The 26367-nt window shown below is 32.5% G+C and overlaps 3 protein-coding genes across 6 annotated transcripts; all 3 read right to left on the minus strand.

The window, feature by feature from the left end:
- Positions 1-251: 251 nt before the first annotated feature.
- On the minus strand, positions 252-10207 carry LOC116345697 (cofilin/actin-depolymerizing factor homolog). Of its 3 annotated transcripts, XM_031775306.1 has the most exons (5): positions 10122-10205; positions 9895-10052; positions 1480-1670; positions 837-942; positions 252-736 (listed from the first exon to the last, which is right to left on the minus strand). In XM_031775306.1, the coding sequence occupies exons 2-5, from the start codon at positions 9895-9897 to the stop codon at positions 590-592; spliced, it is 447 nt and encodes a 148-aa protein (XP_031631166.1). In that variant the 5' UTR covers positions 9898-10052; positions 10122-10205; the 3' UTR covers positions 252-589. The 3 variants fall into 3 exon arrangements, with proteins under 3 accessions (XP_031631166.1, XP_031631165.1, XP_031631167.1); XM_031775305.1 differs by having other exon boundaries at positions 9895-10207; XM_031775307.1 differs by lacking the exons at positions 9895-10052; positions 10122-10205 and adding an exon at positions 1809-1827.
- A 1658-nt stretch (positions 10208-11865) lies between these two features.
- Positions 11866-13100, minus strand: LOC116345771 (GATA zinc finger domain-containing protein 1). Its single transcript, XM_031775443.1, has 3 exons — positions 12585-13100; positions 12341-12520; positions 11866-12261 (listed from the first exon to the last, which is right to left on the minus strand). The coding sequence occupies exons 1-3, from the start codon at positions 12969-12971 to the stop codon at positions 12085-12087; spliced, it is 744 nt and encodes a 247-aa protein (XP_031631303.1). The 5' UTR covers positions 12972-13100; the 3' UTR covers positions 11866-12084.
- Positions 13101-15007: 1907 nt separating this feature from the next.
- LOC116345591 (cold shock domain-containing protein E1) lies at positions 15008-21019 on the minus strand. Of its 2 annotated transcripts, none has more exons than XM_031775039.1 (13): positions 19618-21019; positions 19414-19542; positions 19079-19334; positions 18804-18998; positions 18571-18731; positions 17881-18471; positions 17586-17795; positions 17282-17515; positions 16995-17148; positions 16744-16913; positions 15804-16664; positions 15476-15671; positions 15008-15394 (listed from the first exon to the last, which is right to left on the minus strand). In XM_031775039.1, exons 1-13 carry the CDS (start codon positions 19900-19902, stop codon positions 15378-15380), a joined length of 3459 nt encoding a protein of 1152 aa, XP_031630899.1. In that variant the 5' UTR covers positions 19903-21019; the 3' UTR covers positions 15008-15377. The 2 variants fall into 2 exon arrangements, with proteins under 2 accessions (XP_031630899.1, XP_031630897.1); XM_031775037.1 differs by having other exon boundaries at positions 15795-16664.
- Positions 21020-26367: the final 5348 nt, after the last annotated feature.

Genomic DNA, 26367 nt, shown 5'->3' on the forward strand with positions numbered 1-26367 from the left:
GTTTTTTTGTTGTTTTTTATGAAAGAGATGTAATTCTGAATGAAATGAAGACAATCTTCGTGTACATTGTTATTATATTTTATTATATTATTATTATATTTATTGTTTCATCCTCAATTAAGTTCAATTTCATCTTTTTTTTTTAATTATTTCATCATACTTTTTCTCTCCTTTTTTTAAATTTGTTGCTTTGCCTGCATTTACTTGTATTAAATGATTATTTTGGATGATTTGAATATCTTTAGTTGATGTTTTTTTTTGTTGTTTTTAAATTAATTTCAGCTTATTGTTAAAAAAAGTAGTGGTTTGCTGTGGTACGCTCCTCGGTGTCGTATGATTGAAATTGATATTTATGGTGCGTGTCGCAAGTGTTTGCCATTTTGTTGTTGTTGTTATATTTGAAATTCTTAATCGGTTGATATTGGTGGCTGATGTTTTTGCTGCAGTTGTTGTTGTTGTAGTTGTAGTAGCTGATTCTCTTTTTGTTTTTTTTTTTTATCAGAAATGATGGTTGAATTTCAGTTTTTGTTGAAATTTTTTTTTTATGCGCGTTGTTTTTATTGTGGTTTCACTTTAAATTTAGATTTGCTTATTGACGGTCAGTAGCACGCAATTTTTCTTCTACGGCCTCCTGCGATGCCTCCGACAAGTCGGTAGCCTGAATATATTTTTGTACGCCAACCAATGATTTCTTCAATGCATCGAATGAGCTTGAGTACAACATCTTCTTCTTAACCTGATGAAATGGGAAATGGAAACGAACATTTGGTTGTGCCATTAGAAAATAATTTTGATATGAATACGTACAATGGAATATATGCATTGGATATACTTACTTTGGCGGTGTCTGGGCACCAGGACATTAAAAATAGTTTTTGTTTCTTCGAACTTTCAGATGTGCCTTGACATTGATGCATGTATTCGAAGTCGAAGAGACCATATCTGAAAATGAATCGAACAGTTAATTTTCATAATTTAATTAAATCATTTTCGAAAACAAAACACATAACGCTTTTGTATTTATCTTTGGTTAGTTCAAACTCTATGCATTATTATCGAATTCAAACCATACTAAACAAATCGTTAATCTGCGAATCTCATGATATTCAATGAAGCAAAGAACTGATTAATTGAAATTAGTTGCTTGTTTTTGAGCTCGCGATCTATTCATTCAATCGTTTTGTGCATCGTATCAAATGTATTTGAAAGCTTAAATGCAAATTCCATTGCGAAAATGTGGGAAAGAGCACCTTGTTAATTCAAACACGTTTTTTATGCGAATTATTTGACATTTTCATGCTTGTTTATTTGTCAGCACAAAAACTTAAGGCAAAAGCCATGCTATAATTCGGGTTTATACAGTCACATACAAATATTGTGTCACGACCAAACGTGTACGCATGCACGCATGAGGACCGGTGCATTTTTTTTAGTAACAATTGACGGATATGTATATATTGTGCGCAAGAAAATACTTACCGGCATTCACCAGTGCCGCCCTTTTGGATGTCTTCTAAAAATTGTTCGTATTCAGCGTTACGATCACCAACCACTTCGACATCGATTTGCTTTTCATCGCGAATGTAGAAGATGACATAGCGATGCTTTTTATCTTTTTTGATTTCTTCGTACGTGGTTTTGCATACGTCTGAAACAGTCACTCCTGATGCCTATATGGAAAGAAAAAAAAAGAAAATTTACATTTCATGTGCAATGTGTATTTGTGTTTTTTTTTTCTTTGACAATGTGTTTTTGTTTTGCGTTTGATCGCCATGAATGATCCAATCAACAGGTTAATCATCTTTTACCATTTTTCGTGTTGTGTTTTTTTTTCACTTGGAATTTATTTCTGAGATTAATTTGATTGCGTTTAAAATCGATGTGAGCAGCTTTAATGTGCTGTCTGACTAAAATCAATTTCGTAAAAAAGGCAACTGAGAAATGAATCTATATCATCAACAACAATCTCGTCTCGACACCACATACACATCCTATGTATATTCCATTTCCATACATGCATGTATCATATACATTTGATTCAATTGAGTTACTCATATTTTGATTACTGTGTTACACACAAAACACACTCTCTTTATTTGTCTGGTTCGCTCTCTGTTTTGATCATGTGCAGTTCCGCTATAATAGCACCGTGGTTGCTGCTTTTTGCGTGTATTCGCATTCACTTCACCTATTCTCTGTGTATATAGATATTGATACGTTTTTTTGATTGTTTTGTCTCTATCGCTCTTTCTCTGCTCGTTGCATTGCCGTTGTTTTATTGCATCGACTTGAACCGAAGTGTATATTGAATTCAGCACACTATGTGCGTGTGAGTATCATGAAAACATTGATTCATAATCTATTTTGTATATATTGTATTTAATATATGCATATACATGCCTTTTGTTTTCGAATGCAAACGAAAGAAAAACGCGCAAAATGTTTATTACCAAATATGGAAAAGTAATCACGATGAAAAATTGACGATAGAGCAACGCTACTGCAATAATTGTTGCCACTACCACAACAATGAATGTGAGACAAACGATGTACCACACACTTGATCAAATTGCCGTTCCACCCATTTGATAGAGTTGACAGGCAAGTGAACGATACACACACGGCGATTGCATTTTTATAGGAACATGCAAAAAAAAATCGGTGCACGTATGATTTATGAAGCTCAATTTCAACAACAAATACCAATCATGATCGAAACAGCTAGCACGGCATTAAATTCTTGAATGAGAATATTTGCCAAAAACGAGAGTATATTATGCAAAACAACAAATTTGATGTGAATTCATCAAACATGACGAGCTTGTGTTTATAATGGCCAAATTCGCATATACTTATATGGCAAAGCGTTGATTGGTAAATGCAAAATGTATTATTGAACGGTACTAGACACCTTGCCTATCATTGCACATTCAGTTCAAATAATTGCTGCTATCATACATTGCAATCATACTGCAAACAATTTCATTTAATGTGATTTCGTGCAAGAAAGCAATGGCAAAAAAAGCAAGAAGAAGAATTATAGAGAAAAATACACTTTCAATCAATCGATGTTTTGATGATATTCTCAGTTGTTGTTATTACTTTTCATTCGCTTTGTTTTCGTTTTGTTGCTTTTTCACTGATTCAATTATTAATATGTATAGATTTTTTTTTTCACCAACGTGTTCGTATGGTAGAAAACATGATATCGATATTTTTCGTGAGATATCCCATTCCCAGCGCCAAACGAAAAGAGTTGAACAATTATGAATTGATCAATCAATTATATTAAATGACGAATTACAATGAAATTCCCTAGATCACGGATTTGAGTAGCACATTTGAAGATCATTGTTTCCAAATAAAAGAGAGATAGAATTAAATTTTGTGAAACATTCGCTAATAAATATTTTTCAATATATAAATTCATATCGTCAACTATTTCATTGCATTTGATGTCATTGTGATTTTCATATGAGTGAGCGCCGTGGTGGTGGTCATTGTGTCATTTGAATTTGTAACTTGTGAAAAAAAAAGTATTTTTATTTTTGGATAATTTGTTTATCGTTTTTAAAAAATGATCTCGAACAAAAATGTTGACCGTTGCCAAAATGAGCTTGTCAAAATTGAGGCCAAGTGATCGTTGTTAAAAACAGTTGCATTGTCAACTTATTTTGATTTGTTCTCTATAAAATGGTAATTCGTTTTCAATTTGTTATTTCCCTCACACAAAAATGAAAATAGTTTGTTCTGCTTGAAAATGAAAAATCGCCGAAGAGCAGTCGACACACTTTGTGTGCATTATATATAAACTATACTATATTTTAAGAAGGCAAACAATCAAGAATAGACTAATCCATGCGTCGAACATAAACAACCGGCCACATAGAATCATACGATTTTTCAACGAGTGAAAAACGTAATCCAAACGAAACGAGATGAGATGAGAATTTTTCATCAAATTGTGATCGCATGTGGTTTTGTTTAACACGCTCTATTTTTAGCGGCATATGGAGAACACGAACATTTTGCTTTCGTTCCAAATTTCATAGTGTCACATAGACGAGTACAATATTTAACACCACCAACATTGAATGCTTTCATCACTTCATTATAATGATCTCAATTGTTATCAATGCATTGTGAAAAATCACTTTTTTTTTTATCATATTACATTTCCGAATGAAACATTGAACATTTTTTATATCAAATAAAAACCATTTCAATGTCAGAAATATTCGGATTTAGAAAATGTTTGTTTCAACAAAAATGTTAAAAACAAAAACAGACTTAACAAATAATATTTTTAATCATTGTTCGGTCGAGATACACGAAGGACACTCGCCGATAGATATATATTTAATATCAGTTCGCATAACATTTTTGCGCCTACATAATATTTTTTTTATATTTTATTTGTTTTAAATGCTTAAAAGATTTAGTGTGTTTTTGCGCTCTAAATCGAAAACTCGATGAAGTGTGCTATTTTCATCATACATGAATGAAAATCTACATTAAAATAGATTACTTTGATCATATGAAATAGAAAAAGAAAATGTTGAATTTCACTTTCTGGCTATTGAATTAGTGCAAAGTTCGTGATCGTGATCACTTTTTCAAGTCTTCGGTGAACATTTCAATTTTCTCAATTTTTCATAGTTTGGAATTTACTCGAAATCACTTATATAGAATGGACACATCGATCGAGAAAGAAATGAAGAGAGAAAATCGAGAGAGAGAGAGAGAGAGAGGAAGAAAAAACCGAAGAGTGAACCTCGAAATGAACAAAGCATAGTCATAACAAATGATTCATCATTCGCGGCCGCAATAAATATGACTCTATTTGCTTATAATTCTCTCTTTTTCATATTAATTCTATGAATTTTGCAAAACCATTTAAAACTATGATATCTTTCAAATTTTCTAATAAATAAAAGAAACTTATAAATGTATTTGTCTTTGGTTAGTTCAAACTCTATGCATTATTATCGAATTCAAACCATACTAAACAAATCGTTAATCTGCGAGTCTCATGATATTCAATACAGCAAATAATTCATTGATTGTAACTAGTTGCTTGTTGATGAGCTCGCTGTATTCAATGAAATTACGAAAAAATATTTTTGTATTCAATTTAATTCCATGAAATGTGCAAATTTGTTCAAGACGATTTTTTTTTCTTTATTTAACTATGACGAATGGCATCATTTTATTTTGACAAAACAACAATATGTTTGTTTTAATTCAGTCAAATTGAAAATTAACCTCAATCGCATTGTGCACACTGAATTTCTGGCAAAATTTGGAGCACGTACCATGAAATTTACTAAAAAATTCGCTAAGGGTCATAACCTGTTCATTTATTCAGAAGCACATTAGCAAAAGTGGTAAATGTAACAAAAAAATAAACGTAACCAAAATGTTATGCACGTTTTCTCCACGAAAACCGTAAATAGCGTGTATTAACACGTGTGATTCGTTTTTTAACGTCTTCTGACAAACCTCCTACTGTGCACGTTGAGAAAACCATTTTTTTTGTTTTAAAATATATATATTTATATTCCTTGTGACAAAAAAAATCATCTTCAAAATATGTGTGATAGAAAATGACGGAATATTAAATGAATGAAGCTGAAAATGTGGAAGAAAAACGGTTTTTAATTCTTACCGTTGGCATTTCTTTCTTGGAGATCTGGTTATTATTATTATATAACTTGTTGTTTCATTCTATTAAATTTTTTTGTTCCATACACGCCGTGAGTACATTGCCATCTCATCATGAATTATTCTAATATGACACTTCTGTTTTAACTTGCTGTTGGCAGCGAAATGAAAAAATGAACGGCAAATTCTGTCCATATTCGGAAACAATGAATCAAATACTCAGCGTGTCTATATCAAACATTCAGTCAATTCAAAGCCGTTTGTCTCTGTGTAATAATCATTTTTTTGTTTAAATATTCCAGTGTGAATATGTATGTAAAAGAAGAAGAAGAAGAAGAAAAACGGCAACATCGACACATTTGTTTGAGTGGCAAATTCTACATAATAATTTGGCATTCAGAAATAGTACATGATTGTGTGTTGAATAGATAGATGATTCATATTTGCTTTGGTTGTTCTCGAGCGGCGAATACATTTGGTCGAACAAATACATATGCATTTGCCGCGCCGCTTCATCGAAATATACCGCTTAGAGAGAATTGAATTATGTTGAATATAAAACTATAACTAAAAATTCGAAATAGGCAGAGAAAGCGAGATGGATAGCGCACGCGAACTGTCCAATATAAGCGAGTGTGTCGAATACGAATGGAATGAGAGAATGAAAGGGAGACAGAGAGAAAAGTGTATACACACATATATATATATATGATTTGAACACGTCTGCGCAAATCGTATGCGAAGACAGCACCCGATCGACAACTACAAACAGGCACCGATTCATAAGAACTTCCATATAAGCACATATTTCATGTGCATTTGCCACATACACCATGACACATGGACTCTACATTGAATCTATCTCAATATCATTTGTGTGTCTTTCTTTCTCTTACAAACAAAATGCATGCACAGATGTGCGCGGGCTCAGTAGATAGAGAAACACCAAGTACCAACTGAAAAATAAAAACGTTACTTGCACGATACGAATACATCTTGGTCACGTATTTGAAAGAAAGGAAATAACACGAAAAAAAAACACGATCATCAAGAGAGAAGAAGAAATAGAAGAAAAAACAATACCAATGACTTTGATTTGATTGTGCGTACAAGAGAGAAATTGTTATTTGAAATATTACAGACGCCATAATCTCTAGTAATAAACAACCGAAATGAAAACATTTGCTGCCCAAACGTTTTCTTTCCTTGTTTTGGTTTTTCGTACAAAATACTTTTGACGGTCATAACCTACGCATTCAAACACAATTAACATTGGCCCGATCAATGCAACAAACCCCATCGTCGTCAAATGGGTTTCCTTAAATGGATGTGCAAAAATGATGTCTTTCCATTATTGCACAACAAATGATATACGGTCTCGTCTTATGCACTCGTGTCCATTCCCTGTTATATTTTCATAAAAAAAAACTTTTCATGCTCTCTGGTAAAAAGAAAAATATTATATTCATAAACTTTGATCCAAATAGTGAGCGTGTTCGTGTATATGGCTTTCCTACGTAGTTAAAGCGTGTGTTTTTATAAATAGACATGATTGCAAACGATTTCTTCGCCTTTTATCTCTCCCTGGTTGTGTGCGATCTATTTGCTGGTGGCGGTCGAGATGTTCATATTTTTTTTGTTCTTCATCAAACTTCGATCGTTTTCGAATGTGAAAAATACAACGAATTTAAAATTAGATACATTTCGGAGTAGTTACCACACATTGGACAAGATTTTTTTTTTTTTTTTTTTTTGAAAATGTTGCGGGTGCACACGCGCGCGTCACATTATTCGATATTGACTTAGAAATTGAAAAGATCACCAAATTAAAGAACAGATTGATTGCACCGCGGTAGTGCATTTCATGTGATGTCATAGAAATGAGTCATCATCGATGTCTGTGGCCATGCAATTTATGGTATCAAATGACGCTAATATCAGTGTAAATGAAACAAAGACACCAATAGAAACATGTCTGCGATAATAAAATCATAATGAAATTTTAAAATGTTCGCATTAGTTTTACTAGTAGTTTTCATATGAGTAATATGCATCATTTTATCTGAGTCATTCACCAAAATAAAAACCGTCGACTAATTGTCAGGCATTCTAGTTTGTGGCACTTAATTTTATCGATAAACACAATATGTTTACCATTCATTTGAAGTGCATTGCATGACATTATGATAGATAAAATATGTTGATTGTTGCCATCAGAAAAAGTAACATTTCCTTCGACACGATCAGCCTTTATCATTGATACAGACGGAACGATATGGAACAATATCGTCAGTCGCATCATCGAATAACAAACTCAAAACGTTGGGACCAGAAAAGAGGTGTATGAATGCTAAAAATAGGAGAGCAAACGGTTTGTGTTCGTGGCTATGGTACCATGGCATAGGCTCTATATGTGACGGTAAATTTAGACAAAATACGAAACGAACAAAAAGTGAAATGATACAAATCAGGAGCATCACCATTCGTATCAAAAATGATTTTTTTTTTGTGAAATGAGAAATGTATTGTCGAATAATTTAAAGCACTTTCCTTTCTAGGTTTGTATCTACAGAAATGATGATGAAGAAGAAGAAGCAGGAAAAAATATTTTATCGCCATACTTGGACGCAAATCAGAAATGAAACACTTAAACACATTTTCATAGCGGTATTTTGTAAGCCGCAAATGTGTTATAGTAGAGTTGCCTATGTTTCATTTCACGCGGTACGCCTTTTTCCCGCAACACATACAATTGTCTGTACTAGTGTTCAGTGTTCATTCGTTTCGCTATCTTTCTCTCTGTATCACGCTACATGTATGCATGGCGTTTGAATCATTGCGTGTGAGAGTGTGTATTTTTACATTGCACACACATATGTATACGGACGGTACATGTATGTGCCGAACACCGATTTTTATATAGTTTTTTTTTTCTTTTGGGGCGGCGAAATTGTTGAGTTGAAATTTATTTATAAATATTTTGATACATATTTCTTTTTTATTTTGAACAGACGGAGGAGAAAAAGAAATATTGTTTCCGACCATTTGAAATATTTATATGTAAAGATTGAGAATGAATTTTTCGACTCGGTTTTTGTCAGAGTAAAATTAAACAAATCGAAACGAACTCTTGGATCGATTTCTGGGCAATAGAGAAAGCTTGAAATCTTCACTCAGAACATTTTGGAACGCGTCTCTATAAATGGCTGACACAGCCGGTATATTCAAAAGAATTTTATTCGAATGGTTTTGATGAATGTCAAAGAAGAATTATTCTCTTCTCTTTTTTTTTTTTGTAAAAACGTACGTACTTATGCTACACATATATTTATATATATATATATATATATATATATATGTGTATGTGATTTTGTTGATGAAGTGTTAAGCGCAGATTTCGATTTATGTGAATGCCAATTATGCCGAACAGTCTAAAACAACAGGCAATGACGAATTATTCGGCGCAAACAGCACGCCAATGTTAACGATCGAAACATTTCAAGCGAAATACGTTAATTTTTAATAATTTTCCATATCTTGCTTTTCTCGCTCAGTCAATTCATTCAATGCATTTCTTCTAAGCGCTCATCGCAAATTGTTTTGTTGGTTTCGTTTGGCAAATATTAAATTCAATAACAACAACAACAACAAATAAAAATCACAAGTAAAAATAAATCACTGCAAACGAACGAATGAATGAATCAAACATTCTAAGCTACTCGAAGGAAAAAAAAAAACAAAAAATTAAACTGCACGTCAACACTCACACACGCACACAAACAAGACGGCAAACTTTTGTTCGTCTTCGATGGGTTTTTTTGTCGTAAATTCTGTTTTAGTCGATGACTTTTTTTCTCTGTTCATTTGTGTGAATTATTTGCATCGTAGACAAAAATTGATGTGGTTTCGCGTTCATTGCATACACACAGTCACTCAAAAAATAATATTAATTCATTTTTGTCTTTAGTTCAGTCGTTGTCGTTATTGTTGTTGTTGTTGTAATGGGGCGAGATCAAACCGGAAAGACGCATTTTTAACTTAGCAAAAAAAAAATTCTCCAATTCTTTTTTCTCTCTCTCTCTCGCGGTCTATACTTAACTTATGCGATTTTTGCAAAACAGAAAAAAATGTGACGATTTTCCTTCGGTCAAAACAGCAAATCAAATGTAAAACAAAATTGCCAAAAAAAAGGTGAATAAATTGTTCTAAGCAAAAATTTAAGATCCATACCATTTTTTATGTGTTTTGGTATAACTTTTTTCGTATTCCTAAGTTAATCCAAACGATTTGTAATCTATGTGCGGTGTTTTTTTTTTAATTTGCGGAACTCTCGGCTTATTATGTTACCACTTTTAACTTTTGGTTGTATTTGGTTTGATTTTTTTTAACTAAATAAAAAAAATTCAGTTGTTACACTATTTTAATAGGAAGAAAAATTGGTCGATTTTTTTTCTTACAAAATTTTGTTTGAAAATATATATATTAATATTTTTTTACTCAGTAAGAGAGGAGAAGATGTTGACTTATACAACACACAAAAACCAATGGCGACAATCTTTTATTCGTTCGCTTGCCAGCTACTTTGTACAACGTTATTAATACGGATGCAATCGATACACACACAAAGATAAAACGCGCGTCGAATGGAAACACCTAATACACGTATAACGTTTACATACACTCACCTTCTCGCTCTTTCACTCTCTCTCTCTCTCTGGATACATATACTCACGCATACGCGCACACATAAGACTGTCTTTCACACGCTTATGATTTTAATATCGAACATTTGCCGAAATGGAAAAATGCAGTGTTGCCATTCGATCAAACGATTGCTTTTAACATTTGAAGCTTATACATAGCCATGGCTTCAACATCATCGCAAGAAGGTTCTTGGAAAAACCATGACTACCATATATGGATTGAATTCGATTGACAAGTGTTGCCATTGGATTTAAATCATATCGTTCTTTTGTTGTGTCCGAAATTTCGATCACAAACACGATCCAAATAAGGAAAAAAAAAACAAAATTCGGTATTGAGTTTTTAATAAATTTGCTCACATTTCGGCTTCGATAAAAAAATATATATGAAATATAAGTACGCAGGCGCAATCTTTTAGCGCCGATTACGTCGAATAATAAAAATAACGCTTAGCTCTTTTTTGCATCCAAACTATCCATTTGCCATGGCGTGTTGATTACTCATGCCAAACACACACGTATATATATATATATATAAATAATATAAGCAAACGTTTGGTAACGTCGATAATATTTCTAATCATTTTGTTGGATCTATGACTAATTTAATTTATCAAAACGATTTTGAATGAATCTCATAAGATTTCGGCGACATTAATCGCTGTACGTAATATTTTCAGGTACAGCATAAAATCATAATACATCGTCGAATCACAAATCAATTCAAATATCGAATATCCGATCAGAACCGATGTGTTTTCAGTGTTGCCGAATTGGATAACATGGTGATCATTTTTCGAATATATTCATCTCGATTCATGCATTCGCCGTTGACACTTTTGAACCGGCTTGTAAATGTATTTGTGAGGCCATCCAAAGAATAATGAGAAAATGTATTGAGTTTCATATATGAAAATGTTTGCTGTTACAAACAAGCCATTTTAATGAGATTGTTTGAATGTACGTGTAGTTGTGAACCGGCTTCACTTCGTTCATTTCGACAGTTATTGTTAGTCACGAATACATATACAATTCACACACTAGCACAACCAAAAGCAATATGTGCAAAACGAATTTTTACCTTTTATGGTCATAAACTGTGATGATGTCGCGCTCCTTCTATTTGTCTCTTTCATTTGTATTCGATGTTGCGTTTGACGTATGTACGTGTGTGCGTTTGTCGGTTTTGAGCGTACCGATTTGAATTGAGTGTACGCGATATATTCGCAATTCACATTTCAAATATGATTGATTGAATGCGATTGTTTATCGCCACATTTCGATGTGCAACTGAATGAAATGGACCACCATTTGGTTCTTAAGCTATTAATGAATTCTTCACTCGAATAAAAAAAAACAATGCCATTTTCATTCAAATTGTTCTTATATTGTTTTCTTCATAATTCAAGAATAACTAACACATTTTGAACATTCTCGGTACATATATTTCACCAGAAAACAAATGTCAAATGTGATGCAAGAGTAGCGAATCATTCTATTTTTTTTTTGTATACAATCTTATAAATAAATACATAAAATTACGATCAGTCAGTTTAAAATGCCTCGTTAACAGTTAATGACAGCCAAGGTATTTAAGATTAAAATATAAAAATGTATCTGCAACGAGTATATTATTTCATCGGAGATATGCGTAGGGATTTTTTCAGTTTTCTATATTTTTAACGGAATTAGAAGCAGAACTTTAGTCTAGATAGATTCAATGTTTTTGTATAGCGTCAATGCTTGTCCAAATGAAACCGCCACCATGTGTTGATACATCAGTGTCGACTGGCGGGTACGGCGTAGTTTTGTCCATATAATAGTCACTCGGTGCATGCATTACAAATTCCATACAAGATAAAAGACGTGGATGATCTTCCTCTGGTCCAATAATCTATAATGAAGACAGGAATACAATGGTAAAAATTGGCGAAAACAACAATATGTAAAAAAAGAAATGTCGAGCAACTAACATAGGTAGATGGATCGAATTCTTCATTTGGCGGTGGGCTACTTTGGGTTGGTAAAAGCCAAGATATTACGGCTGACTTTTCGCAGAAATTGTCCACTAATAAGCCACGTATCTGCGCATAAAATACATCGTAATTGGAATTGCATAAAGAGACAATGTCACCGATTTGAATGTAAGAACCCTGCGAACGATATTTGTTAAGACAAAAAAAAATCATCATTGAAATAAATTTGGAATACACCAACCTTATAGAATAAACTTTTAACATGATGAGTGGATGCTGGTATTGTTGGTGCTTTCATTGGTGGTCTTCGGAATAGGCTACGTCTTCCACGTCCACTCGGTTTTGTATTACTTGTTTTACTTGAATTCGAATTGCTAGTTCCAGGCAATTGATTCGATCCGGTGCCATTTTTACCACTGTACCGAGTACTTCTGGTGCTTTTCCTTAATTTACTTCGGTCCGGCTTACGTTGATTATTACCGTCGATCTCCTGTTTTGTATTATTCTTAGTTTGTTCGAAACAATCGTTGCACATATGCTGTGTGTCGCTTATTGATTTCCACAGCAATGCCGCAGTACAGTTGCACTGTGCACATTTTAATTTTTCACACAACACAATTGAAGACATTGCATTCGAAATCTATGTATTTTCGTTTAAATTTTTCGTTTTACGTTTAAATTATCAAATAGAAGCGATCGCGCCGAGACTGATGAAAATATTCTTTCCTTTAAATACATGCGAACAATAAACGTCAAACAATTGACAGTGAGAACATTCAATTCTCGAACCGTGTGCGAACCAATGACAACCAATTTTGACAGAACTCATTCGACCCATTTCAAGCAAATGTACGAAAGAAAAAAAAATCGGTTATTTTTTAACACATTAAATTTATGTTATCTTTTTCTTCAGAGTTTCAAGGCACATTTTTTGTTCTGCAATTTTGAATTCTGTATTTTTTTTTGTATGTTTTACAACAAACCAAAGGAAATAATGAACTTTTTTGCTTTATCACTTGAGATTTCTTAAAAAGTTGAACTTTTATTCTTATACTCACGATGCATTTCAATTGGTCTGGAGCTGAAAATTTCACGTCATAGGCTATGCCAATCAATTGAAAAAAAAAATTAAAAATGAAACAATTTTTTGATTATTTCGTTTTTTGCTGATTTTTTTTGTGATTTTTATTATATATTTTTCCATTCTTTGGCTTAATTAGTTGCTCTTTTTTGCTATCATATTTCATTTAATATTCATGAATTTAAATTCATTAGATTAGTTGTTGTTGTTTTTTGTTGCTGTTATTGTTTGCGCCACACACAAATGTGTGTATTTTTTCGATTTTAAAGGAAAATCAAAAAATGTCTATCATTTATTTATAATAAAATGTGTCACATTTCGTTTTTTTTTTTTAAATATGTGTGCAGGGCGTGCGATTTTGGTTTTGATTTTGAATCGTTATTCTTCATCTCGTTTTTTTTTCTGTCATGTTTTATACCTAATGCATTTACAATATTATGTATTTTAGTTAAGTTTCTGTTAATTTTTTTTTTCATGTTGAATAGACGATTCTCATATAGCGTAGTTTTTGCTATATAAATTGTTAATTTAGAAGGAAAATATTGTTCGATCTGTATTTACAGCTCCACTGTTTGACCGAAACCAAAATGAATTTAAAATCATTTCGATGAGGCAGTACTCTAAATAGTTGAGCCCACAATGTTGTAATGTGTTGTCATTCATCAAGAATTATTTCTGAGTTCAATTTGTTTTTGTTCGAATCGAATCATTGTATATTAAATGCCTAAATGTTTATTTTTCTCACTTGTTGCTTGTTCACAATTCGATCTTTTATGGGAGTCCTGTATCTGTATTAACTGAAATGGATTTGACAATTTAAATAGTTTTTAAACTTAGAACAAAAACAAAAACCTGAATTAGAGCCTAAAAATAACTTTAAAAAATCATTTTTCAATAAGTGTGTCTTTTTTTTCGTATCCTTGTTTTTTCATGCAAATGTATGGGTGTGGGTGTGTGTGGGAAAATTGCTCATTCGTGGAAATTCAATTGTCCTATGAAATTGATGACTAATCATGTTCTATCTTAATAATGAATAAATAAACGTACTAAAAATTCCAGTGGCATTCGCACAAATGCAATCGAAAATAATGTATAATTCTTTTCATCAACAAATCATAATAACATTTTAATTTTTTTGCCTAATTTCTGTTGATCGTTTACAAAAAAAGTTTTTCATCACCATTTTTGTCTCTTCTTTTTTTGTCATTTTTTTTTGTTTTCATTTGGAAGCACACATCTACACAATTTGTTAAATAATGTTGTTCTTTCTATAAATGATTTGCTTCAATTGATGTATGTTGGTTTTTTTTCATTAATTTCTCTTCCTTTTTGTTGATCACGCAAAAAACTAATTTTCTTAAACTTAAAATAAGTGCACAAATACGTTTCCATTCGTCTTATTTTTGCGATGAGGGATTTTTTTACCACTTAAACTAAGACCAATTTAAACATTTTTTTTATTATAGCAAATTTCTTGCGCGTATTTTTCATCATCTCATTCTTCTTTTTTTTTTGTTAAATAAAACGATTCGACTATTTTTGATGAACATCCGTTTATTGATTTTACATTCATTTTCAAATGATTTGTTTTGTTGCTTCATTTTTTGAGTTTTTGTTCGAATTTATGCAATAATTTCATTGTTGAACACTGTCATTTTTTTTCTTTCTTTTCTTTTTGTATTGTATGCTTTAATGGCGTATGGATATTGTGTATTTGGTTTGTATTTTTTGCAATTTTTTTTTATTGTTTTTGCCGTTTTTTCTTCATTCACTTTTCTTTGAATCGACCATTTTTTTCTTCTCAATCATTTTTTGTGAAACCCCCTCCAAAAAAACAAAACAATCGAGAAAATAACTATATTAGTTTATTTATAGTATATTCTGTTGTTTACTATTTAAACGTGTCTTCTTCTCTGTTCTCTACTTTTCATTTATTCTTCATAGTTACTTATATTACTCCGCAAAAACACCTATAAATATAAATACATACATGAGCAAAATAAGTGACGGCATAAGTAAAAGAAAAGAATGTCATTAAAACGGTAAAATACCTGACAATCGTGGTTGTCTGTAAGCACTTGAGAAACCTTTTCCTTCCGGTCCTTTTGGTGATCGAATCAAAATGAGACGAGGCATGCTTTCATCAATTGAACTATGCAATTTGAGACGAGAGAGCAGACGGTCTGGTCGTGGTGCAACATTTTCTGATATTTTAACGACATTGCATGCTGATGATTTGCCATTTCGCTATAAAAATGAATGGAAGCAGAGAACCGTACATGAATATGATTTGCTCATCAAATTAAATGAATGGAATTGGTATAAATTTAAAATGATAAATCATTTTTTGTTTAGATTTATCGATCGAACCTTGCTCACCTGATTGGTAACCACAGAAAATTCAACCGAATCGCCTGGATATAAGTTATTATGATTGCCATGTACTTCGGACATATGAAAGAAAAGCTTTTTGCCTTCGTCAACTTCAAAATTTAAAAATCCAAATTGACCTTTAATCGAATCGACAATAGCTCGTTTCTTTTTTCGTACGGCAGTCACATCCACAGCTCGGCTAGCTTCGTCCACTTTAAAAACGACCGGATCATCTTTTTGCAACAAATCACGTTTATTGATCAAACTTGTAATGCCGAATTCGTGCGATGATACCGGCTCACCAGCATCATTGATCAATTGAATTAAACCCGAATACTCTTCTTGGTCCGGATTGATGCAGCGCAATGGTCGTGTTACAATGCCATTGTATGCCGAATCAAGAACTTTTGGCTGTGAAATCGAACCACGTTGAAGTATTTTAACATTTTCAGCGGGCAAACAATTGCCAGAATTGCTACCATTACGTTTTGACAATGTGTATTCAACCTCTTGGCCCAACTCTAAGTTGCTCGGATTGCCAATAAAATTGCTAAAATGAAAGAATACCTCTTCGTCGTGCTGAATGGTTTCAATGAAACCGAAATTCTCCTTTAATACGGCCACAAAGCCTTGATATTTGGTTGTGTTTGCACTTGCACCACTGCTTACATCATCCGATTTACCATTTAGATTACGAGCCAATGCACTGGTTGTACGTACACTGTCCGGTGCACTATTGACGGTGCTTGTAGTTTGAAGCACAACACTTCCCGTATCCACAACACTTCCCGGTTGCTGCTGTACTTGATGTTGAATACACAAAACATCGACTATATTCACAGCTATTAACTCTTTGTTTCGTTTAACCTATTAAATGAAAATGCAGTTTTATTTATAAAAACATAAGCAACGGAAATTGATGGGGAAACGGTGATCGAACACTCACTTGGCAAATATCAAATCGAACATTATCGCCAACTCTTGGTGGTTTTTCGCAGTCTTTTAGGAAATACATTATAGTCTTCTTAGTATTGGCTTGTGTATATGTTATTACACCGCCTTCCATGCGTTCTTGAGACTTCACTGGGCTTCGCGGCGCTTCACGTGTCACCGTACCTATAACCATGACAAATCCAATCAAAATGATTACAATGCTTCGGAACACAATATTTTTTTGTTGCACAATGTGATTCATACCTTCAACATTTGTTTCCATCAAAGTCTCAAATTGAACTTTTCCTGGAGGCAAGTGTTTTATTCTAATGGCACTTAACCTATTGTTTGCAAAACTTGAACCAGGTTCTTGAATTGTTGTAAATTCAACCTCATCTCCGACGCGAATTTCTCGTGTCTATTTTATGATTTGAAACAGTTAACGAAAGCAAACAAACAAATTAGTCAATATAATTTGGACATTTTGGAGTATTTTTACTTAATTTTATTGGCGATATTCCTTTTTTTCAAGAAGAAGAAGATAATCTTACCGTGTCCAAAACTTCTGTGAAGTGAAAGAATAGACGAACATTTCGGTCAACACATCGTAAAAATCCGAAACCATCTTTAAGCGATGCGACCATTCCCTGTTCACGTCGTTCACCGGACAATTCAAACGTTTCTTCCAATAGTGAAATCGAAGTAGCTCGTTGTAATTGATCACGACGATCGGTGGCCAGCAAAAACTGTACCCAATCTCCATGGCGTAGAGTAAAGTCACCCTTCTGAAAGCAAAATTCATTTTTTTAGTTTTAAATTCAGAATTAAAAAAAAAAAATACAACCATAAACATACCTGATCTTTGTCGCCAAATGGAACCTCAACTTCAGAGTGGTCAGGTGCACGATAACGAATTCGGCCAGGCAATGGATCGTTATTGTGACGAACCGGATTAGCTCTTTCAAGTGGTTTGAGTACCTGTCCCTTGTACTGTTGTGTTCCAATGTCTTCAAAAACAACGGATCCAGGTGGTAATCGACTAATATTACAAGCCACTTCTTTGCCCTATCATTTCCAAATAAATAATTGATTTTTTTAAAAATCAAAATTCAATAGTTCTCAAACTATATGGTTGTGATGTCTAACTTACGTTTCGTGTTTGAATGATAAATTCAACGTCGTCACCAGGTCGAAGTTCAACCGTACCTTCGGCTTCAGAGAAATGGAAAAATATCTCTTTGACAACATCAGCACGTTCAATAAATCCAAATGATTCTTTCATTGAACAAACAACACCACGATATTTAACCGGATGCACTGGGTTCTCTAAGCGAATGTGACATGCACCCAAATTACCACGTTGATTTGTTGCAATTTGAAAACTGACTTTATCGCCTGAGCTCAATACAACATTTCCTTCGACATCGTCTTTAGTATACGGTAAAAAGAAACATTCACCGCGATTTTCGTAGCTTATTCGGCCGGTCGTTGTTTCACTAGCACTACCATCCATTTTTATTTCGGTTGTAACCGTTCCAGTGACACGTTCTTCCGATAAAACAACTTCCGGTGCAATTTTTGTCACTTGACTAGCAATCGGTTTACCCGTACGACGATCATAAGTCATTTCGAATTCAACTGGATCGCCAATTTTCAAATGTTCAATATTGCCACTGAATTGGGAAAAGTGAAAAAATAAACGCGCTTGACGCTCACAACACTGAATAAATCCGTACGAATGCTGCATTTTGAGTGAAGTATAATAGAAGATAAATGTTAATTTAAAAAAAGTCCGCGATTCAGAGGAGGTATATGAATCAAATAACATGACGATAAATACCAATAACTTTTCAATGATGCCAGTTTCGCGTGTTGCTTGATTTCCATCTCCTGATCCATTGTTGTTATTGTTATTGGTTGCAGTGGTGTTGCTGTTATTGTTGTTATGATTACCAGTACCAGAAAATGAATGGGATGATGTTGTTCCATTGATGCCGTTACCTGTTAAACGATCACATGTTACTAATTGCTCAAAACAAATGCTTTTTTTTTGTGTGTGTTACACCAACTTACTCATCAGCTGCGAAGCGGTTGCTGGATTGAAATAATCCGTTTGGGGAAATGTTTGATTGGCAGCCGGTTGTGTTGCTTGCTCAATTGAAAATGTACCAATGGGAAAATTGTTTGCCGAATTGTTCAATGTGTTGTTTGATGACGCATTGAAATAATTATCACGAGCAACATATTCACCAAACTCAGAAAACGAACCTACAAAAAATTTATCATTCAAATTCAATAAGCAATGCCATTTTATTCGAACGATTTATAAATGGAAGATGTTTACTTACCGTTATCACCAGTGCGATGTTGTTTGTTGGCACTAACATCCGATGAAATGATACGTAGCGCATTTTTGAATTCATTAATCATGGATTCGGATTGCATCGTCGTTGATTCACCGTCTTCCTCTTTGGATATAGCTCCATTGTACGAAGAGCCACGAATGTACTGTGGCATATGGAATGTATTCCCAATTGATTGTTCGGACATTCCATTCATTTCGCGAACATTTGCGATGGTTTGAGCACGTTCGATACGTTTCTGCTGCAATTGAAAAGAAAAAATGAGTTGAAACGTAAATAAATTGATTTGCAAAAAAGAATAAACTATTAAATAACTGTACCTGATGTTGTTGTGTATTGCTCGTAGCCAAATTGGCTGTGTTTACAATGGGTCGACCAGTTTTTACAATCGGTTGATTTGGATTGAGTTGCTGCTGTGAATCGAGACAATTTTCAATAAAATTACATATCTTAACAAATCATCAAGAATCAGACGTATGCTCTGCAGGTAACAAAAAGGCTAAGATAAGACACAATCCACTCACCGACTGCGGTATGATTGATTGTTGGATGTTGCTGACACCGAGTCCACTCAAATTATTGGCAACCGTTTGCGAATAGAAATTGCTCTTTGCTACCATGATGTTATTGGTATTTGGTACAATGCCGCTGCTCAACGAGTTGATACTCGTGGCTGGTGCGGCAGATGAGTTAACATTTACCCCGGCATTATTGCCAAGAAAGCTAAGTTGCAACAAATTCAGTATGCCATCAGTCGAATTCTTCGATAGAGCTGAATTACCGCCAACACCCAAAAAATTGTTGGACATAGTGCGTGTTCAGTGGGATTTGAATATATCAAAACTGGCGTACGAATTTATTTGTGTGGTGTATGTGTGCTCAAGATACTTTCTCACGGGAGAACTCGATGGGATAACACAAATTTTATGGTTGAAATTGTGTGTTCGGTGATTTCCGTTTAATTTTATTTTTATTTATTTTTTTTTTATTTTCCTTCTATTAATTTAACTAAAAAGTCTTTTAAAATCAAAAATCGTGTCTAAAATTATTATTATTTTTTGTTGTTTTGTTTTGCTTTTAGTCTTTTCGTTTCAGATTACTTTCTATTCTATTCACTTCTATTAAAAGTAACTCCTTCTTTCGCACATTCAAACTTATGGTAAATTTCTTTTATGTATATATTGTTTATCTTTTTTTTAGCTTTAAGTTGTATAAATAATTCAATTTTTTTTTATTTCTTTCACAGAAATTCAATGGTATATTTTTCACGTCACTTGATCTATCTCTACTACTTTTTTTTAAAAATTATTGCAATGTCGCTCGACGATTTCTTTAGGCAAATATTTCGTTATAAATTTTATTCTTTTTTTTTATTTATTTATTTTAATTTTTTTTTCTTTGTTTCCCTTCCGTTTAAATAGATTAAATTCACTTCATTACACAGATTATTGTATGAATTTACTACGTGCACTTGTTTTTGTTCCAAAATCAGGGTAATATTGATGATTAGTTGAACTATCTCACTGACTCTTGGAGCCGTGAGAGCAAAAGGTTGCGGGCGGGAGAAGCGAATTCTTCCCGTGCTGGGAGAATGGATGGTTAGAGCCTCCACGACTTCGAAGCTTGCTTGCTGTGCCAATTCACTTCCCTTATCAATTCAAGGTGTAGCCGAAAAAATGTGATTTTTCTTCGATCGTTTGTTTTATGATTGATGCTTTTTGTGTACGCAATTTTCTTTATATATAATTATTTTGCTATGCGATGCGATGAATTCTTTTTATCTTTCTTTTATGCACTGGATTTTTGTTTTTTTTTTTTGAAATTTATTTATTAAAAACTTAGTTAATCGATTTAATCTTAGAATAATTTAGGTTTACTTGTTGTGATTTCTTGTCTTTTCTGTTATCCGCGTCTCCCTCCGTTTCGCTAATAATTTGAATACTTTATTGAATATGTATATATATAATATATAATATTAATAATATAATATATTTTTATTCTTGTATCACAGTATTGTTGTCTCCTTTATTATTATATATTTTTTTGTTTTTTTTTTTTGTTTTTTTTATTTAAATTTATTTTTATTTTATTTATTTATTTTCATTTAGTTCAAGCTTTAATATAAATGTTTCTCGTTTCAGTATTTACTTGAAGTATGTTTGTTTATTTTTTTGTTATTGTTTTTTTGCTCTCTGTAGAATTAAATTTTGTTTAATGCAACGCTTTTTGTATTATTCAGGGATCGACTTGTGATTGGCGAAGAGTCCGGGGCGTGCATTCGTCGGTGACAAAATCGGTTCTCACTGGTTTCTTTTAATGTCCTTATCTACCGTATTTTTGTAATTTTTGTTGTTGTTGTTGCTGTTGCCGCTTTAAATTTAATAGTTTTTTAGTTGTATTATTTAAAAAATATCGCAATCCGTTTTAGTCTTAACCACAATGTCTTTTTGTCCTTCAATAATTTCGGTTAAGTTTTGTTTTGTTTGTTTTTCTTTTTCTTGTTTTAATTTATTAGAAAAGCACTTGAAGTATGAAAGTATTGCAGTTTTATTACTTTGTGTGTTTTATTTATTTATTTATTTTATGTTTCTCGCTACGTTTCTTTTTTTTCTGCTCTAAAGCGCATCGGCTTATCAATTTGTACTTAATTTGAGATTGATGTCAGAACCAAAAAAAATCATCGATATTTCTCCACTTTGCGAAGTAGTTCTTTTTTCACAATTCATTAAGGGAAAAATGTCCGTGTTTTATTTTCAAAATGATGATCTGAGTTTCACTGTTAAGGAGAACTCATCGAACAACAAAATGATAAATAAGTGATTTCACAGGATCGTGTTTTTCATTCAGTCCTTTTTTCAAAAAAAAAAAAAAAATGTTTCTGTTTGCCAAATGTGACAAAAAATATCGAGGTTACTCAACGACAACAAAAATTTAAAAAAAATATATATTGTAAGTGTAATTTAACTAATTCGTTATGCTGTAATTCGTTTTCTTCTGATTTCAGCTAGACTGGATTTATTTGCACTTGATTGTTATTACGGTTTGTTGTATCTCTTGTTTGTTTATTTTCACTTGGTACTGGAATTATTACTACTTGCTTTGTTCTCGATTGTGTGTGTGTGTGTGTGAGAGAGAGAGAGTGAGTGAATTCGCTTATTCCACAGATGCAATTCTAAAGATGAATGTTTATTGTATTTTATTTTGTATGTTTGAAAAATAGAGCACAATGAATGTTTTACTTTTAAATGCCTTTTTGTTGGTTTCCTTTGGATTTGTTCCGGTTCATCAGTTTTTTTTTTGTGTGTTAAATGATTGCAACAATTTTCGCACAGGAATACTTTAATATACGATGAGTGTTGATGGATGTTGAGTTTTTTGTCTCTGTTTTCTTTTACTTTTTAAATGGGTTCTTTTTACCGCTTTTTTCGGTGATGGATTTCAACAATATATTTTCCTTTGTCGATTTAGCCAGGCTATGTTTTGTTGCATTTGTTACGACTTGTTTTTGATTTGTTTTTGGTTACAATTGTGTGTGTGTGTCACTTGACGAATCCAGATGATAATAAATATTTTTATCAGCTGAGAGAGTCTCACGTTCTTTTTCTGTTCTATTCCTTGTGATAATGTCGCCCCGTCGTTCAAAAAGTGAAATCGAAATTGTTGGCAAATTGTTTTGCGAGTTTTTGTTTTGGGATGATGATGTTATAGTTGATGTTGTTGTTGCTGTTCGTGTGGTGTTGTGTTTTTTTGGCGTTTTCTCTTGTACTAAAATATGAATTTGATCCACGTAAATGTGAGTGTCTGGCTTTTTAAACTAAGACCAGCCCCAGGGCTCGCAGCCAATTTATCGTTGAACCGTTCAACTTTCGCTGTCCTATTAAACCGCTATATAAAACTTGGTATGCGTACTCTACTGTTTGATATTTTGGTTTCCTTTCGATATTTTGTATTTGTTGTTGGTATGTTTCTCCCCTTCAATCCCGATCGATCTCTCTTGATCCACCGTTTTTTGTTGCAATGTAGATGTTGTTAATTAAATTTTATTTAATCGCTTGATTTAGTTAATGTTTAAATTTATCACTATTCGTAAATGTGTGTTGTTGTTGGTTTCTTTTCTCCCTTTGTGTCCCAAACTCAAGATTGGTTGCTAGCAATCTGTTTATTATATATATATTGGTTTTATTGTCCTATAGTTAAACTAGTTTTCACGTTTTCACTTAACTTTGTTCCAACAGTTCAGTGTTGCGTGTGTGTATGTTGGGTGTATATTATGTGTTTTATTTTTTGCGTTTTTTTAGTTTAATTCTTATGATTTTCTTCTTTTTCTTTTTCTTTAAAATATTTTTGTTGTTGTTGTTGTTTCGATAATAAGTTCTAATGTATCTAAATTGTTTTATATTTTTAGTTTTGAAATCACCTTGGCCACAATGCGCGTATTTAGCGCGCGATTGTATACGTTGATGCAACTAAATGAAGATGTATTTTGTGTTTGTTTGTTTGCTTTCGTGTCTGCACTTGTCTCTCTTTTTTGTACAATCCAATAAAATAACGGAAAATAAAACGTCAACACGTGCTGTCGTGATCACGATAAAAAAAAAACAAGAGAAAAATAATAGATGAGGAACAAATCAGTGTTTATTGTGATCTAACACCGATGATTAAGATGTTGATTATGAGAAAAAGCGCCTTCACATCCACAGCGAGCTTCTTATGCTTTGTTCTATGTTCGTTGATTGAATTAATAACAAAAACGGGAAAAAAGTGTTAACATGTAGTTGTTTTCAGGATCACTTGTTTTGTATATATATATATATGTGTGTTTTTTTTTGCTTTAAATCAAAATGATTTACTTTTCTCTACAGTTCCAATGTTCAACTAATATTTTTCGTAGTTTGTGTTTTGTATTCAGTTGACATCAATTTTTGTACATAAATTATTCCATTAGAACAGATATTTTAGTTGCTATTGATTATTATTTCATTTATTGTGTGTTTTTTTACTTCTTTTTTGATGCGAGTACAGAGAGATTCAGTTAACTTTGTCGATAAGTCTTTTGGTCTAGAAATGTGTGTAAATATATGTTTAGGTTTAACAGGCATCTCCTGTAATTGAAAAACAAAAAGTGTAAAAACAATTAATATTCAATTGATTTTTTTCTTAACTTATCAATAATAATCATCCTGCGATAGGTAGTCATTAAAACTTCAATAAATAATAAATAAATAACGAAAAAATGTTTGGTTAAATCGTAAGATCTATGAATTGGCAGTAAACAAATTAAAAGACATGCAGTTAATATTTAAATCGATAGATAAATCGAAAAGACTCGCACACAATCATTCATTTTGGTGACACAAAAACTTAAAACAAAAATTTGGAATTTCTTTGGCAATTTATGTTCTTCTTCTTTTTTATAGTTTAAAAACAATGCACAATATTTTGTTTGGTTGGTCATTTATCTATTCTATTGCAATATCTATATTAGCAATATTAATATTTATAAATAAATGGAATTATATTTTTGGATTCGAAATTCGCATATCGATTGAAAAATACATTTTTTTTTCTATTACAGGAAGTGGAATGAGAAAAACACGATTTTATCCCCGTGTGCAATAGTGCATATGATAAAAACGAAAGTTTTTCAAATAAGAAAATAAAAAAAAATGGTTAGCTGCATCTAGTAGAAAGATGGTTGAATGGTATGAACCGTCAAAAAATTTCTCCAATTATTTTAATAAGTCCCAAAAAAATGTGCCGTTGTTCACTTAAATCACTTTCTCCATTCAAAAATGCACAAAGTATTCAATATTATTTCGTTTGCTGGAATATTCTTTGTTTTCCTGAATGATTGGTTTTTGTGTCATTTGCGATTGAGAACGAAAAAGAATTGAAAATGATGATGTTAAAATTGATGTATGCACGTCGTTCGCTATTGAATATACATATATCGTCATCGTCGCCGACACTCAACTTTTTTTTACAGTTAATGTGGATTAAAAAGAAATTGAAACGCATCGAAATGATATTGCGGAAACAATTGGCATTGCATACAGAACATTTATTCGGTTCTATGTACAGTAAATGTCCCAGTTGGAACAAGCTACTATGTTATTTGCACGTTTTAAATTTGAAACATTCGCTTTTGCATATTTGTTGTTGTTGTCTTCGATTCAGCCTTTTTTGTATGATGTCTTTAAATTATTGTACATTATTTTTTGTTGTTTTCGCACCGAACGAAGAAGAAGACAGTTGTGTGATTGTATTTCTGATACACTTTCATTTCACTTGGTAGACATTTGGTTCTAATGCATTTGGCTATTTTCTCTCTATCTCTTTTTGTTACTTAATCAATCCCTTTGTGATAACGGCAAAAAAGTAATAGTAATAACTTGTTAACGAAAAAAAAAAAACAATAATGATACTACACGCTTCTTTTTTCAATCTTCAGTTTCAGTGTTCACTTTTGGCAACAAAAAAGGCCACGAAATAAACGCAGAAGAAGTACAAAAAAAATCACTTGTATGCGAGTCTTTCAATATGCACTATATGTTAAACGAATTGGCCTGTCTTTTCTCTGTTGAAAATTTCTGCCGTTTGTTTACCAATCGCATTCTCTCTATCACACACACACACACACACTTATACTGTGATTAAAAAAAAATTTCTACTCGTTACGCAAAACTGCAAACACTATCATTAATTCAAATTCGTTTCTTTATCTATTGTATTATCCCTTAAACAATTTTCTTTTATCTCTACGAAGTTCTACAGTTTGGATACTCTTTTTAGGTGTTAAGATGTTTTTTTCTTCATTCCTTACATTTGCTTTGTCTAAAGTGAATTCTCTTCGTTTTTCTATCTTTTCTTGCTTTATTTTTTTTCTTCTTTTTTTAACTTGAATTTATTTCTCGTCTTAGATTGTTCTATTTCTATTAAGTTGTTTAACTTTCGGTTGCTATTTTACTTTTTTTTGTGTGTGTTTTATTATTTAAGTTAATTTAAAGTTTTTTTTTATGTGTACAAAAATGAAATTAAACAGAACACGACAAGACAGCTACGCACCGACGACATGCCGCCATGTTAGTTTTATATGTAAGAAGAAGTAGTAACAACAATAGTAATACTGTTAACGAGAGCAAAGACTTCGTATTCACACATAAGTATGTGTGCACAACTGCACAATCAGTATGTACTTAATATACCGTTTGATTCTCACTTTTAGTTGGTGTGTGCGTGTGTGTGTTTGTGTGTGAGAGTTGTTGTTGTTTTAA

Source organism: Contarinia nasturtii, unplaced genomic scaffold (genome assembly GCF_009176525.2).
Source record: "Contarinia nasturtii isolate CC-2019 unplaced genomic scaffold, AAFC_CNas_1.1 Cnas_scaffold_1371, whole genome shotgun sequence".
NCBI lineage: Eukaryota > Metazoa > Arthropoda > Insecta > Diptera > Cecidomyiidae > Contarinia > Contarinia nasturtii.